Source organism: Nicotiana attenuata, unplaced genomic scaffold (genome assembly GCF_001879085.1).
Source record: "Nicotiana attenuata strain UT unplaced genomic scaffold, NIATTr2, whole genome shotgun sequence".
Classification (NCBI taxonomy): domain Eukaryota; kingdom Viridiplantae; phylum Streptophyta; class Magnoliopsida; order Solanales; family Solanaceae; genus Nicotiana; species Nicotiana attenuata.
In genome coordinates, this window is record NW_017671420.1 from 27686 (window position 1) to 43785 (window position 16100).

A 16100-nucleotide genomic window follows, 5' to 3' on the forward strand; every position below is an offset into this window, starting at 1 on the left:
TCGGTGTAGCATCGTTGGAAGGTTTCGAGGAATTTGGCAGGTCGATGGCGCGAGGTCATGTCAGAGAGGAAGAATGAAACTTGGTGGTTTCCAAAGTTAGGCAATGGTAGCTTCGAGCTAAGTGGGAGAGACCCAACGCCTATGATTGAATTGCATGGTTATATATTTGTGAGATTTCTGGTCATTGGTGGATTGGTGGGTTATTACGACTAAGGGAAAGGAAACATCAGTGGTGATTTGAGCAAAGGATTGAGGAATGTGGGCCTTATCGGTTCATGTACTAGCAGAGCCTGGAGTTGATTATATTCAGGATCAAGTCAGAGTGGGTGACTCTCAGCAATGGTCCTAGTGGATTCAAAAGTTGAAGTGTGGTTCCTGGGAATTTCGAGTCCATAGCATGGTTGACTATCGTGCTTTTGCAGCGAATCATGAAGAAGGGTCTTGGAGTGTTCTATGTTATCTTCAGCTTGTAGTGTAGCATTTGGAGGAATGAGGGAAAATGACTTTGGAGGCATGAAGAAATCATCAGAATGGGTGTACCAGTTGAAGACGCGGATATGCGCACAAGGAGGGTATGAGATGGTTCGTGGGTTTCGAGAAAACGTAGTCTCGTGAAATAAGGTCACCAGGATGAGTGTGGATTTGGGTTCGTTGTGTTTTGAATGGAGCTATTATTGTTCCTGATGCAAGTACAGAGTAAATTAGAAGAAGTAGGATCGGTTACCAATGGTTGGATTGGCATGATGGTGGCAATGATCAGTTCCTTCAGTGTGTTGAGTTACACCTGTGCTTTGTGGCGGTATGTGCGAGGCTTGATGGCCGCCGTAAAACATTTTATTTGGAGGCATTCGAGTATTATGGCCTGTTATGTGTAGATGGATCCTGGAAGAGTTATGGTGGTTTAGACCACTATTTGAGGTCGGTATTTTCTGTGGATATGAGAATTCACTCACGTGTTGCCATGGTTCTCTTGAAATGAGCTAAGTAAAAGGTTTCTATATGATGAAGTGTTTACCCTATTAGTGGTTCCGGAGTTATGATGAAATTTTTGTGCTCTTGCGCATTGGCATGATTAAGTGCAGTGAGTAGCATGGGATTTGGAAGTTGAGGATCAAGGTTGCGGTTCGGTGTTGACAAGAATATCGAGCTCGGATGAGCGAGAAAGGACTCAGATGGTTAGAGTCAGATGGCATTGTTTTTGGCGTCACCTGAGGTTGTTGTCTGGTGTGAAGAGGCTTTGCATACTGATTGTGGATTCTTGAATTGCTTGACAGCGTTGGTGTGTCCGGTAGTATGGATGTGTAGACTCGTTGTCTGGTGCGGAAGGCCGGCGGAGCGTGTCCCACAGAAAGATGGTATAAGCGTGACAAGTCACCTAAATGATTAAAGACGGAAATCAAGTATGGGGGTTGTGGTACTATCGTTGATGTGAGAATTTATGCCTGAAGGGCGCTCGGTTCATTTGGTTATGAACTGAGGATGTTTATTCCGGATTTGGTTCCTATTCTTGTGCGTCATGGGAAAAAGGGTTACCCTGGATCCTTGAAAGGTTATTAGCCCAGTGCGGTACGGTCAGAATCGACTTTAGGTCCGTGGATGGATCTAGATATGAATGTGGGCTCTATATCGGGCTGGATGTGTTCATTTCAACATAGTGCTCCTTGTGGAGGGGAATTCAGACGTTAGATGTTATTTCGCCGCTGGCTATTTCATGTAATACTATATTGTGTCGAGTGAGCTGTGAAACGGCTTGGTCATTTCATATGTATTGAGGCTCCGCGTAGCGATGGTGTTATGTGAGCAAGATGGCCCTCGAGATTCAGATCATATATCACATCTTAGTTGTGCTTGAGTTTTGTGGTGTATGGCGCTATCCCAGGGATGGTATTATGCACTTGGCGTGCTTGTGGCCATTATTCGTGTATTTCGCGGGTATGAGCATTTTAGCTCGGTAAGTAATTCCTTATAGATTATTATATGTGAATCAAGTGGCATACCGCCACGGATACGTTTTATGAATCGGGTTGCACGCCGCAACAGTATAGTGTTGAGTACAGCCTCTATAGCCATTTTTATGTATTTTGTTTTCCTTTTTCTTAGGAAGGTTCATAACACCTTTTTGTTGTCTAGTTAGTTCCGTGGGTTGAGTAGTCCTTCCCAGAGTTCGTTTCCCTTATGTATCACATTCGAGTTGGTAGCTTGTTGGCACATTGTGGCACATATAAGACTTTTGGTCGTGTCTGAAGTGGCTTATTGCTTGAGCGGCTTATACTAGGTGAGACGAGATTATTGGACATGGAATCACTGCGATCAGATTTATATGAAGTACATTAAAGAGCAAGTATAGTTATTTGGTTCAAAATGAGGCAAGGGTTCTTGTCAGGAGGAGAGACTCAATGAATTATTGACTCGGCAGTCGGTTATGAAGTTCTACACATCTCTTCCATCGTGGCGGTGTTGCAAGAGTTGGAATAGGACTTATGTGAGTCACGGGGTGTGTTGAGAGCATCAGATCCGTGGAATGTTGGTGATTATCACAGGATGTTATTGTGGTCATGTGATTTTGCGGTGCATGGTGTGAATTCAGCAGAGGTATGCAATCATGATTTGGTACATCTTGTGGTGATTGATACGGTGTTCGTATGTTGTCTGGCAGAAGATTCCAGATGTTGGAATTGGGCTCTAAGGCTAAATTGACTAAACAAAAAGGGAATCTTCAGATTTACTCGAGCCAGTATGCTCAACTGAGTTGTGGTAGCACGGGCAGGTGCACGAGGTGTTAAACAATGATTTCAGACAACTCCGGCGTAGTACTTAGCACGTTCGAGGACGAACGTATGTTTAAGTGGGACGACCCGACCGGTCGTTTTGAGCTCTAGCGCGTCGTTCGGCGGTTTGAGGCCACGAGCAGCTTCACTTCAGGTATTATGACTTGTACGCGTGGTCGAGATTGAATTTTGGGAGGTTCGGAGTTAAATTGGAAAGAAAATTCTCATTTCGAAAGCTTTACGTTAGAAGAATTGACTAAGATTGGATTTTAGAGTAAACGGCCTCGGAATCGGAATTTGAAGGTTCTAGCAGGTTCGTACGATGATTTCAGACTTGGGCATATGTTCAGATCGGGTTTTGGATGACCCGGGAGCGTTTCGACGCCTATTGTGGAAGTTAGCATTTTGGAAGAATTTCATAAATTTGGGTTGAAGTGCATTTCAATGTTATCGATGTCCGTTTGGATATCCGAGTCTGAGAGTAGCTCCGTATGGTGATTCCTGTATTGGGAGCGCGTCCGGAAATGGAGTTGGAGGTCGGTAGGTCATTTTGGAGTCGTTTGGCGAAAATTAAAAATTTGAAGGTTTTTTAGAAGTTTGACCAGAAGTGAACTTTTTGATATCGGGGTCGGATTCCGATTCCGAAAGTTGGAGTAGGTCCATAATGTCAAATGTGACTTGTGTGCAAAATTTGAGGTCAATCGAACGTGGTTTGATAGGTTTCGGCATCGAATGTAGAAGTTTGAAGTTCTAAGTTCATTAAGCTTGAATGGGAGTGCGATTCATGGCTTTAGCGTTGTTTGATGTGATTTGACGCCTCGAGCAGGTCCGCATTATGTTTTGGAATTGGCCGGTGTGATTGGAGGGGTTCCCCACGTCCTCGGGTGGATTCCGGTGGTTAAAGGATTGAATTCGACCTTATGAAGATTTCTAAGCTTGTTGTCATCTGGTGTAACCGCACCTGCAAGGTTTTGGCCGCAGGTGCGGTCATCTCGCCGTAGAAGCGAGACTGCACCTGCGGAAAGGAAGGCGCCGAAGCGGAAGTGGGTAGCTGGGGGATAGACCGCAGAAGCGGTAGTTCGGCTGCACCTGCAGAACCGCAGAAGCGGTCAAGTGACCATAGGTGCGAAAGTCAGGGTTGGCAGTGTCTTCTTTAAAAATGAGGGTTTGGCTCTATTTCATTTCATTTTCGTCCATCAGAGCCGATTTTGAAGCACATTGGAGTGACATCTTCATCAATCATAATGGGGTAAGTGCTTTCTTCACAATTTTGAGTTAAATACATGAGTTTACGTAAATTTGAACATGGAAACTAGTAGAAATTAGGGTTTTGGTAGAAAAACCTATAATTATGTATATTCAGATTTTGACCACAAATTTTGGACATGGAATTGAGAATAAATTATATATTTGAGTTCGTGATGTCATGGGCAAAGTTTATCTTCGAAAATTTTCGAAATTCGGGCACGTGGGCCCGAGGGTGATTTTATCGACTTTTCAAGCGAAGTGAGAATTGTTGTAAGTAGGATTTTTATGAGTATTTGAGTATATATTAATGAGTTTGCATCATTATTGAATAGTTTTGGAGCGTTGGGCGTCAGTTTGAGTCGTTGGAAGGGCTTGGGAGTTGGTTATGGAATTTCGGAGCAAGGTAAGTCTCCTTTCTAACCTTGTAAGAGGGAATTAACCCCATGGGTGAACTAAATTATTATGTGCTTATATTTGTGGGGGCTACGTAAGCACGAGGTGACGAGAGTCCGTACGTAGCTACTAGTTGTGCCTATGTCCGGGTAATTTTAGGCTTACATCATGCCTTGTTGATATTGTTGTTAAATTATGTTTATTGCTTGTCTTGAGAAGAAGCGAGATTAAGTTAACTTATTAAATCTTTTGAAAGGAGTTGAAATTTAGGAGAGGTTGGAAACTTAAAAAGCTTTCATTTGAAATTCGTAATTTAAAGAGAATCGAGGAATACCTTAATAAATTAACAAATCTATGTGTAACCGCGTCGCACGTATGATCGGTAAGCATGGTAAATCTTTAAACCTATGTTCTACCACATCACAAGTATGATTCGCGAGCAGGGTAACTCCTTGAATTTATATTTGACCGCGTCGCACGTATGATTCGCGAGCGGGGTATTTCCTTCTACTACTCTCACAAGAGCAGGCCGATCGCCTCGGCAGGTTAATAGATGCATCTTTGGTTCGCGTCATTCGACCCTCTGGCAGTGCACAGTTTACTTTTATGTTAGATCGGCCCGTATGCCTCGGCATTTCCTATATATATATATATATATATATATATATATATATATATATATATATATATATATATATGACAATCTCTCGATGATATCCACTATAACTATATATGTATATATGCTCCAGTTACAGAGGGAACTTGCTAGTTGAGAGCTTGAGTAAAATTGTAAAGAGGGGAATTGTACCATGTATCTTATACATGTTTAATTCATATATTTACTTTGTTTCATATTTATTCACTTCCTTGCTGTACCCAATATTGTGGACCACTAGTAAGTGTCGAAGTCAACCTCATGTCACTACTTCTTCGAGGTTAGACTGGATATTTACTGGGTAGGCGTTGTTTTCGTACTCATACTACACTTGCTGTATAATTTTGTTGCACAGGCCCATGTCTAGCGTCCTAGTGGGCGCAGCGTCATGGTTGATACGAAGACTTAGGTGAGATGCATCTCTCGAGATGACCCGCAGCCAGCAGAGTCTCCTTCAGAGTATTGTATTTTCTTTCTGTCCAAATTGTATTTCGGATAGTTATTGTATTTTATTTTATTCATTAGTAAACGCTCATGCACTTATGACGCCGGGTTTAGGGATGATTATGGGTTATTCCGTATTGAAATTGTTAAAACATTGTTATTTATTTCTGTAAAGTCCATCTTTTACTATTAAATTGAAGGAAAATCATGATTTCAAAAATACTAAAACGAGAACTAAATTGATTATTTAAAGTTGGCTTGCCTGACAGTAGTGTCCGGCGCCATCACGACCTTTAGTGAAATTTGGGTCGTGACACCCATGTATCCCCAATTCAATATGTTGGAAAAATCATGACTACTGAAGCGATTGCTCTAAGAAAGGCTCTTGAATGTGCTAGTAGTCATGCATAGAAAAATGTGAAGATTTGGTCTAATGCAAAGAATGTTCTTGATATGATCCAAATTTAAGTAGCTACTTCATGGGAAATAGAAGTGATGTGTGAAGACATTTGGAACCTATTAAGTATGCTCGATCATGTGGAGTTTCTATATATTCCTACAAGTTTGAACAAAATAGCTCATAGTTTAGCTAGATTATCTATTTTTTTGTTGAGAGACATCTCGTCGGAGAAGTTTTTCCCAAGTTGGGTGGTTCAGAATGCGAGTGCATTTGAACTTTGTTGTTCATCAGTGCAGTACTATAAAGTTCTCCGTGTCGGTGGGGAAAACAAATTGGATTACTTCAGCCAATTTCATGGGTATTCCACTAGTAAGTGTTGGTAATCAAAACCAATCATTTGACTGTAAATGGATTCTAATAAAGGAAAAAGACTTTTGGCACGTATGCTAAATATTATTGTGTGTGTTCCATTTTATGTAACATTATTTTTAAGAAAGAGCGACACCTCCTTATATTTGGCATGTTTAAGACCACAAATTCAAAAAGTCTTTATTTTTTCCGATAACAGTCAAACATGTTCATATAAAATGAAATGGAGGGAGTATATAATTTACCAAAAATATCCCCAAATTTTTGTGACTTTAAGCATGTTATTCCTATAAAAGATTATCATTATAGAAATAAAGAATTAAAAGAGTTTTCAAATATAAAAAGGTGTCCGTTCTTTTGTTAAACGAACGAAAAAAGGAAGTGTGCCATACAAAAATGGGGAGAAATTCAAAAATAGCCAGATTTACAAGTAGTCGTTCAAAAATAGCCCAGTTTCAAAAGTAATCGAAACCTAGCTACTTTTCATGTAAAGATAAATCTGAGCGAAAACACTGTTCAAAACCCGAAAAATACGCCAGTATATTATGCTGAAGTTCCAGCATAAGTATACTTAAACTCCAGCATATTATACTGGAGTTCCAGGATAAGTATGCTGGAACTGCAACATAATATGATGGAGTTCCAGCATAAGTACACTAGAACTCCAGCATAATATACTGGAGTTCCAGCAAAGTATATCGGTCCAGTATAATATGCTGGAAGTTCATACACAAGTGCTCGAATCTCCAGTATATTATGCTGGAACTTTCCGTGTGTTGGAGTTCCAGCATAATATGCTGGAAGTTCATACACAGGTGCACCGAACTCCAGTATATTATGCTGGATCGGTCTCTGTTGCAGCAAAATAGTGGCTATTTTTCATTGACTTGGTAAACACTGGCTATTTTTGCATGACCAGTCCGAAAACTGGCTAGACCGTGCTATTTTTACACAAAAATGGGATGCAGGGATCACTCAATTCTGTAATAACCCAGAAATAGGAAAAAGAACCACAAACCCAGCCCAAAATATTGCAATGAATTAGAACCATAAACTCTAATTTAGAAAACTAGACACTCCCAACAATCAGCAGTAGCAGTCTGACAGCATAGAACACTTCAACAATTATTATGACATGTCCCATCTTTAGGATATCCAATTTCTGGATCTACATGACGTCAAATCTTGGGTTAGACTAGCCATAGAGCAATGAATTAGATGTATCAAACACACTGAGGGAAAACTACTCGTTTCCAAAACGCAATGTTAAGGGGGGAAAACACAAATAGAAATTCACAAAAAAACCAGATTTTAGGTTAGCGAAGCACAAATCTGAATAGGTACAACCTCCATTTGATAAGCCTCTAACACTATGTAAATTTTCAAGTAACTTTTCATCATCTCTCCAGGTTCTCTTTCCATTTAATGCATTGTTTAATTTAATGATAAATGATTAGGAGTTTGGGTTAATGACTTGTACTGCATCTACTGTAAACTGCAGAACAAGTGAACTCACTTTGCATGTTTACCAGGGAATGTTCTTACTTATTCCTAAGAACATCTATTCTTGATATTGAAGTTTCTTCCTCAAAGGGAACCAGCATATTCAACACGTAATCACAGGGAGCACTAGGGCCTCAAATGGACACTGAAGAAGATATGAAAAGTGAAGATAGCTTTATATGTGGCATACTTTGCTTGGTTAGTAGCAAAAAGGAAGCATGCTTGACTCATGATAATTTGGTTTGATGAGAAGAGCAATGCAGCTTTTGTTCTAAAGGGATGTTGGAATGCTGGAGCATACTGGAGACGCTGCTAGACAGAAAAAATGGTGGCAAATGTACCTACTTGTGTATGGTAGACACTCAGGACAGTGTGGAAGGAAAGAAACACTAGATGCTTCGAAGGAACTTCTAATTCTATACAGAAAGTCAAGATGAATGCATGTTGATAATTTATTTTGGTGTAAAGAAGAATTCTTAGATGATGTTGAATCTTTGATAGATCTCATAGGATCCTTGTAAGAAGAACAAGAAATTTTTGCCTTTTGTACTGTAAATATAGTTTTTTAAGTATAAACTTTGTGCTGCTGATATAAAATTATAGTTACCTTTTACGAAAAAGGGTTAGATCTGTCCCTTTACTATCGGAAATTAGTTATTAGTACCCTTCGTTATACTTTCCTTCACTATCTACCCCTCCCGTTACCCTTTTTAATATTTTTACCCCTACAACTAACGGACCCTTTTTGTAAGACACGTGGCATCATCTTAAACAGCCTAACCATCAACCCATTTACCCCACCCGTTCAGCCCTCACCCGATAACCCCATTCATACCAAACCCATATAAAACCCGTTTGCAATTACAGGTGGTCTAAGTAATTTGATGTTCCATATTCTCCGGCCATTAATCACTGTGTTCTTCTTCTCCGGTGGTAGCAGCGGCGAATGTTGGGAGAAGACATTTAATAGATTATCTTTTTTTCTTTTGCTTCTTTTTTGCTCAAAGATCAAACCAGTTACCAAAGTCGAAAAATCTCTCTTCAACTTCATTTTTCCAATCATAATCTCATCACTTTCTCTCTCCTCCACTACCCCTGCTACCACCATACGTTCACCACCTTTGATGTTTATGAAATTATAACAATATTTACCAATTCAAAATTCCAAGAAGCAGACGAGAAAACTCGCCATTAGCTCATAGTTTTATCCAGATAAGCGGCAATTAAAAGATGCTATGTTTTCTTCTCCAAAGTTTAGTTCATTCAAGAATCTGACCTGAAATTGAATCCCTTTGAAGAAAATACAGTGACGAAATTTGAGTACATGTTCAGAAAAAAAAAAAAATATGGGTTAAGTGAACAGAGACATTCCCAATATTTTTATTATTAAAGTTGGATGGATGGAGAAACTTGAAAGCAGTGAGCGGACCAGATTAATAATTCTAGGGAAGATAAAGAAGTAAATAAACGAGGATTATTGAGTGGTTTAAGGAGTAAAATATCTAATAAACCTAATTTGAATTTGTAATATTTCTCTCTAATTGTAAAAGTGATTATTAATTATTAATTAGTACACAAAAAAGTAAGATATGCATAGTGATTGTTCTTTGATATGTTCTTAAAAAAATATGAAGGTTCCTCTTCTTGTTCTTATAATTTGATTTTGTATCATGGTAATAGCACTCTTTGGGTGAAATTCTGAGGAGTATGATAAAATTTTTAAAGATAACAAGAACCCTAATTTTTTAGCATAAAGAAGATGAACTCTTATAATTGTATGGGTTTTGTACGGGTCGGGTGTGGATCTTGCGTTGGAAAAGAAAAAGGAATCTGGAGTTTTAAAAAGACTGCCACATGTACATGGGCCTGGATCCGTTAGACGGAGGGATAAAAATGCTAAAAAAGATAATGGCAGGGGTAAGAAACGTCGAATAGTATAACGGAGGATACATATAACTAATATTTGATAGTAAAAGGATATATATAACCCTTTTCCGATTATTTTATGCACGACATTATGTGAAATAAGAATATATGTATTAGCCGGACATGAATACGGATAGCTAAGGATTTAAGCAACCCCCTTAAAGTAATCAATTTTACATAGTTAGTGCTTGACCTAAAAAAGAAGAAGTCCTAATTGTCTACCATAAGAATATATAGATGACAAGTGAGGCTGTAAAACCACCTCCACCCACGATGTTAGGTCCTAGGTTCGAGTCGCGCTGGAAGGGAAGTGTAGAAACACTATACAGGGGCGTACGCAGAATTTTTTGTAAGCGGTGTCGAAATTTAGAGAGGCATACAAATGAAGGGATTACTTTAATAAAATCATACTTTACAAAAACACAATTCAAATATAGTAGTGCAGTTCTTGATCACGCCCAACTATGCCTTATAAAAAGGAAAATGCGGTCGCTGCAAATATAATCCGGTTTACAAGTCCGGAGTCGAATCCCACAGAGAACTAAGGTTTAGCTACAGTTGTTCACTATCACCAAGAAGACTAGCTTGAACAATTCCTAACTTATAGATATTAAGATTCTTCTGTTTAACTAATTAACTAACAAATTAAAATACTAAATTAACAACTAACGATACTGAGGGTCAGAGAAAAGATTAAGGAGGTCTAGAGTTATGATTTCCCCTATTGTCGGAATCCTTCCCGCTATGTCTTCTATAATTTCGCCTAAGTATTCTCTACCGATCATGAGCACTCTTATTACCGTAAATCTCTCCCGAGTAATTACGACAATTTACTAGACGCACTCTCCCGAGCTACGCTAGCTGGCTTTTAATACAGCTCACTTCAGATCGCACCCAAGGCTTCGTTATCCCTAATCCCGCCTTTAAACCCTCGGTTATTAATCCCTCATATACTCTGGGAGTGGTGTTGTTCAACAATTACCTAAATATGCACTCTCTCCCGAGTTATGCATACTAAATAGGCACAGCTAATTGAGAGCTCTTCAATCAACCAGAATATAAACGTAGTTGAACAAATAGAGAAAAGTTATGGCTCAATTATATAAAAACATAACAAGAATTTATCCTACAAAAGGTTCTATCAAACTCTAGATAACAAATTAGCTATTCATAATAGTATGTAAAACTACAATACTAAAAGTCATAACCAACAATGAAAAATAGGAAGAGGAAGGAAAAAACTCGTCGAAGAATTCTCCGCATTGCTCCCAATGTGTTCTTGCCTCCAAGGGTGTTGTCTAACCCTAAAGTAGTGTCTCCTCCGCCTCCTTAGGTCTAATTTGTGTCCAAAATATGTCCCCTCTCTTTCTTGGCCGGCTTCTTTGGTTTAATATAGGGTTTAGGGCTTAAAATCCCGTATTTTGCACATAAGTCCCTGAAATTTCCGCCTCCTGCCGCGGTTTTGACGCGGTCGCGGTGGAACCGCGGCCAAACATGCCCTCTGATTCTTCAGTTGTCCGCGACCATCTTCTACCGCGGTTCTGCCGCGGTCGCGGTGGAACCTCGGTTTTTGCCCCTATTCCGTTTGGAATTTGGAAAAACGTAAAACATGAAAGTTGTAGCCCTTTGAGTTAGCTTTCCAACCATATATTGTGGAGCCAAAATGGAGTTCTGAGCAAAAAGTTATGTCTATTTTACTGGACAGTGCGCAATATGCCTCCTCAAGTCTTCGTTCGTACTTAATTATCAAATTTGACCCCCGAACACGATCCCGGCTTAATTCCTTGAGCTTTTACTCAGACTTCAAAGCTTCAAATCACTTAAATTCATTCCATAACATCTATATAGCTCGGAATCACACCTACAAGGCATAAAACACACAATTAGTGCAAAACACTAGCGATTAAAGCGCAAACTCAATTAAAGTNGTATGGGTTTTGTACGGGTCGGGTGTGGATCTTGCGTTGGAAAAGGAAAAGGAATCTGGAGTTTTAAAAGACTGCCACATGTACATGGGCCTGGATCCGTTAGATGGAGGGATAAAAATGCTAAAAAAGATAACGGCAGGGGTAAGAAACGTCGAATAGTATAACGGAGGATACATATAACTAATATTTGATAGTAAAGGGATATATATAACCCTTTTCCTTACCTTTTATTAACAGAAGGAGGGGGGGGGGGGGGGGGGGGATTTCTTTCGTTCCCCAAACAAGAGATCATGTCTGGTCCTTATTCCGTAAATCCTTGCAACACAGCTTAGTAATAACTAACTCATCGAATCTCAACTTGAAAAGCATTTAATACTTTGAAGGTCTTTAATCCTTGTGTAGTAAATCCTACCACTAAGCACTCTCAAACATGCAGAAACCAACTAAAGTTTTAAGTTTTGAGTGGCAGACTGACAGGCAAATATCGAACCTTACACCTATTAGTAAATAGCAATACAAACTTAGTTGTAAAACACAGGTGCAAATTGTAAAACGCAGAATTTCATATTCCTACTGAACATACAATTAACTTCATGTACAACATTTCCACATAAGACAAGTGGAAAGAAAACTCCAGATAGCTTATATCTAGGATGGATACAAGACAACATCATCACAACTTAGAACATGAAGAAATAATCAGATATGTCATAAACAGCAGTAAGCAGACAGCTCAATTTTTTTTATTTTTGCCCATTCAAGAGAAATTAATAGTTTTGCACTTCCTGGTTCCTTAAAAGAGTGTACCCTGAACTCCTAAAACTTAAAGCACCAAAGTTAATTTACTTCGAAGATTCAATCCAGCCTAGTTACAAGAACAACTCTACAGTTAAAGATTGACAAATTCCACTTGTTTATAGTGAAATTATCAGGGAAAAGATATTCATGTTACCCACGAAAATTCATGTTGCTCGAACACATGGGTCTTCAAATGCAATCAGGTCCAACAAATGCAAACTAAGTTCAGAGAATAAACTGAAACACAACTAAACAAGCCATGAATCAAACTATTACGAAGACATCCAGAGTTGGGGCAATTTTCAGAGGTAAATTTATTCTTTAATATAATTTCCTATATATCAGTAGAGTACTTCATAGAAGAAACTCCAGGGACCCAACAACCCTAAGCAGCTGAGAATTAACATAATTCATCTCCAAACCATCATTAAGACAGAGGAATTCATTGAAAATGAACAAGCTTTATATACAAATACACCATTAAACAGAAAAACAACACAAAGATTACCTATTAGTAGTAGAACCTCATCCAGTAAGTAACATCAGCAACCTCATCAATATTCAACACTGTAATTGCTGTAATCATCCCTGGAGGCTATGTTGTTTTCAACTCTCCCAGCAATCTTGTCTTCCTCGTACTTCAACCCTTCCCCCAATGCCAATCCTCCGAGCGCACCAGCCACTGCTCCAACTGCCAATCCGGTGCCCATTCCCATCTTTCCACTACGCTTCTGATCATAATTAGGAGGATAATCAGCAGGGGCACTCGGCCTTGACCCAAGCCCCCCATCATAGCTAGATTGCCGCTCAACGAATGGTCGAGGAGGAGGTGGTGGCTGAGAGTAGTACCCGGGGTAGAAACTGGAGTACGGATCAGAGTAGCCGCCATAAGGATATGAATGCGCCGGAGGAGGCGGTGGAGATGGAGATGCAGGTGGAGGCGGTGCCACTACAGGCAGCGGATGAGGAGGAGGGTGTGAGGAGTACGGAGAAGGAGAATATGATCTATAGGAAGGCGGCGGCGGAGGGGCATTAGAGTAATAATAGCTAGAAGGAGGGGGTATCTGGTAGTCCTGGGGGGTTGGAGATTCACGAATAGCGAGCTTCAGTCGGATCTTACCGTGTGGACGACCCGAGGGTCGTCGGAGCACAAAAGTTCTGATTTTGTTCAGATCATCCAAGTTAACAAGCTCCTTCAACGGAATCCTAAGTGTACCGACTAAAGGTTTGGGAGTTTCTGAGGGTTTGGAATGAAATACCTCGAGAGTGAGGACAGTATCGTGAGGAGATTGGGGAAGATGGAGGACGAACCGCTCGTTCCAAACGGGTCGGGTATTACCGGAATCATCGGCTTGAGTGGCGCGCCGGTTGTCCGGGTCGACCCAAAAGATGACATAGGGCTTGAGATCGCCGTGATGCCAATTGACATTTTTGAGGTGCTTGGCGGAGACGATGGTGATTTCGAGATCGTAGGGTTTCGATGGAGGGCGAGAAGAAGAACCAGTTGCCATGGTTGATTTTAGGAAAATCGATGGTAACGTGCGCCGCGTATGGGGTGGGGTGAGGGGAGGGTCTTTATATGGATAGGAGTAAAGTGGATTTGGTAATTGTGATGTGAGCCCCACTAACCACTAGGATATTTATTTGGTATTAATGGTGGAGTCCGGAACCTAAATATTGTGTTTTTGGACTCAAAGTATATTAATAGGTGTAAAAAAAAAGTTACATATCTATATATAGCGTTCAAATAGAAGACGCTATGCCTTAACGATAACTTTTTCCGTTAAGGTATAGCGTCTTCTATTTATACGTTATACTGACAGGCGATTTGATTGCCACATATAGCATATGAAATGAAAACGCTATACATATAGCGTTTAAAAAAGCGCTATATCCTGATTATGGACCCACCAATAATTTAACTGACATAACAGTAATTTAAATGAGTATAGCGTCTATTTAAAGAACGATATACGTCAAAAAATTTTCATATCCCGGGCTAGCCATTTCCTATATATAGTGGTTAGGAATTTAGGAAAATTCGTTCACAAAAAATTCCAACTCGCATTCAATATTTTCTTCTTGTTAAATTCTTAAGCATTTTTTCCGTAATGTCTGAAGAGCGTAGAATAAGAGTTTCATTATATTGGGGGGGTGAGGTTGTGATGGAGAATAACTGTGTGAGGTATAGTTTATCTCCACAGGGTCATGTTAAATTACCACTTACAATGGAGTACGATAAATTGATATCGTTGTTATGCAAAAAAAATGGGTGTGAGGAAACGTTTAGTGATTCTTAAAGCAACCGGAAGATATCCGTATTCTGTCACTCCGCAATGGGCTGCTTTTTACTCGGAGTTAAACATCTACGATGATGAAACTTTGAGGGATCTTCTGAGGACTCCGGATGAATACCGGGAATATCTTGTAATCAAAATGTTGGATATGTGCGTCAAGGTCGAAGACGTTCCAAACAATGAGGTTGCCGGACAGGTTCCGGATAACCCCCAGTCATCGGGTGGTTATTCTGGAGGAGTTTTTGCCGGACAGGTTCCGGATGAAAGAGTTTTCCTTGACTTAAACTTATCCCCGCCTGCTTTACATAATTCACAAGACAAGTGGTAAGCTTCAATTTTCCTTTGTGTTAACGATGCACATTTTTGTTGTATTGAATTTGTATTAACGCTCATATATTTAACAGGGGGTACAGGCCGGATATGAATTTTACAAATTATGAACCCAAGCATAGTTTTGGTGTGTTGGATCATGGTGGTCCATCCGGGAGCCGTCACCTAAATGAAAATGTCCATGATGGAATTTCATCACATTACGACTTGTAAGTGAAGTGATACAGCTATATCGAAAGTATTTATTAAATTTAGTATCTTATTATTTTGTTGATTGTGAAGTGAAAACGAGCAAGTTGAACCAAATGTACTCACTCAATTGCCCGAAGACGACGTATTAAATCGGGATTTGGCAGATGCACAGAGTGAGGAAGAGAACAGTGATTACGACAACGATGCTGATGAATCTGGAGACGAGACACCCTTTCCTCGTGAGGATGGTGATGAGGAGGATGAGAAGGAAGGACCTGATTTGACGAGAGAGTATGCTCCACCCCCCCTAGACGAAGAGTGTACGAGTCCCAAGTGCCGTTTCATTCAAGGGAGATTCCTTACCTTGATAACTTGCCAAGCATGCCGGATGTGGAAGCTCTCACAAGGGATTTTGATGAAATTCGGACAGCAATGTGGGATGAGTCTAGACCAACGGTGCTGGCAAAGGGCATGCTTTTTCCTGATAAAGCGCGCCTAAGCAGGGCTTGTAAAATGCACAACGTAAAAGAGTGTCGTGAGATGACGGTATGGGAGTCAAGTCCGGTTGTATACAAGGTTGTTTGTCGCAGGTGGTTTTGGCCATGTCATTGGATGTTGCGTGCGAGCAAGAAGAAGACAGGTCTGTGGAAAGTGGGTAAATACATTCCCATCCACACACGCGAAATGGACACATTCAACGGGAATCACTTCAACTTGGATATTGACTTGATTTCTCTTGTTCTTATTCCACACATCGAAGCGTCCATAAGGTATAAAATCAAAGAGTGCATTACAGCAGTCCACCAGGAACATGGCCATACCATTACTAAAAGAAAGGCATATCTCGGG

The 16100-nt window shown here is 40.1% G+C and overlaps 1 protein-coding gene across 1 annotated transcript; it reads right to left on the reverse strand.

The window, feature by feature from the left end:
* Positions 1–12722: 12722 nt before the first annotated feature.
* On the reverse strand, positions 12723–14052 carry LOC109208167 (protein SRC2 homolog). The gene has a single exon (XM_019371220.1). The coding sequence runs from the start codon at positions 13941–13943 to the stop codon at positions 12987–12989; it is 957 nt and encodes a 318-aa protein (XP_019226765.1). The 5' UTR covers positions 13944–14052; the 3' UTR covers positions 12723–12986.
* Between the last annotated feature and the right edge of the window lie 2048 nt (positions 14053–16100).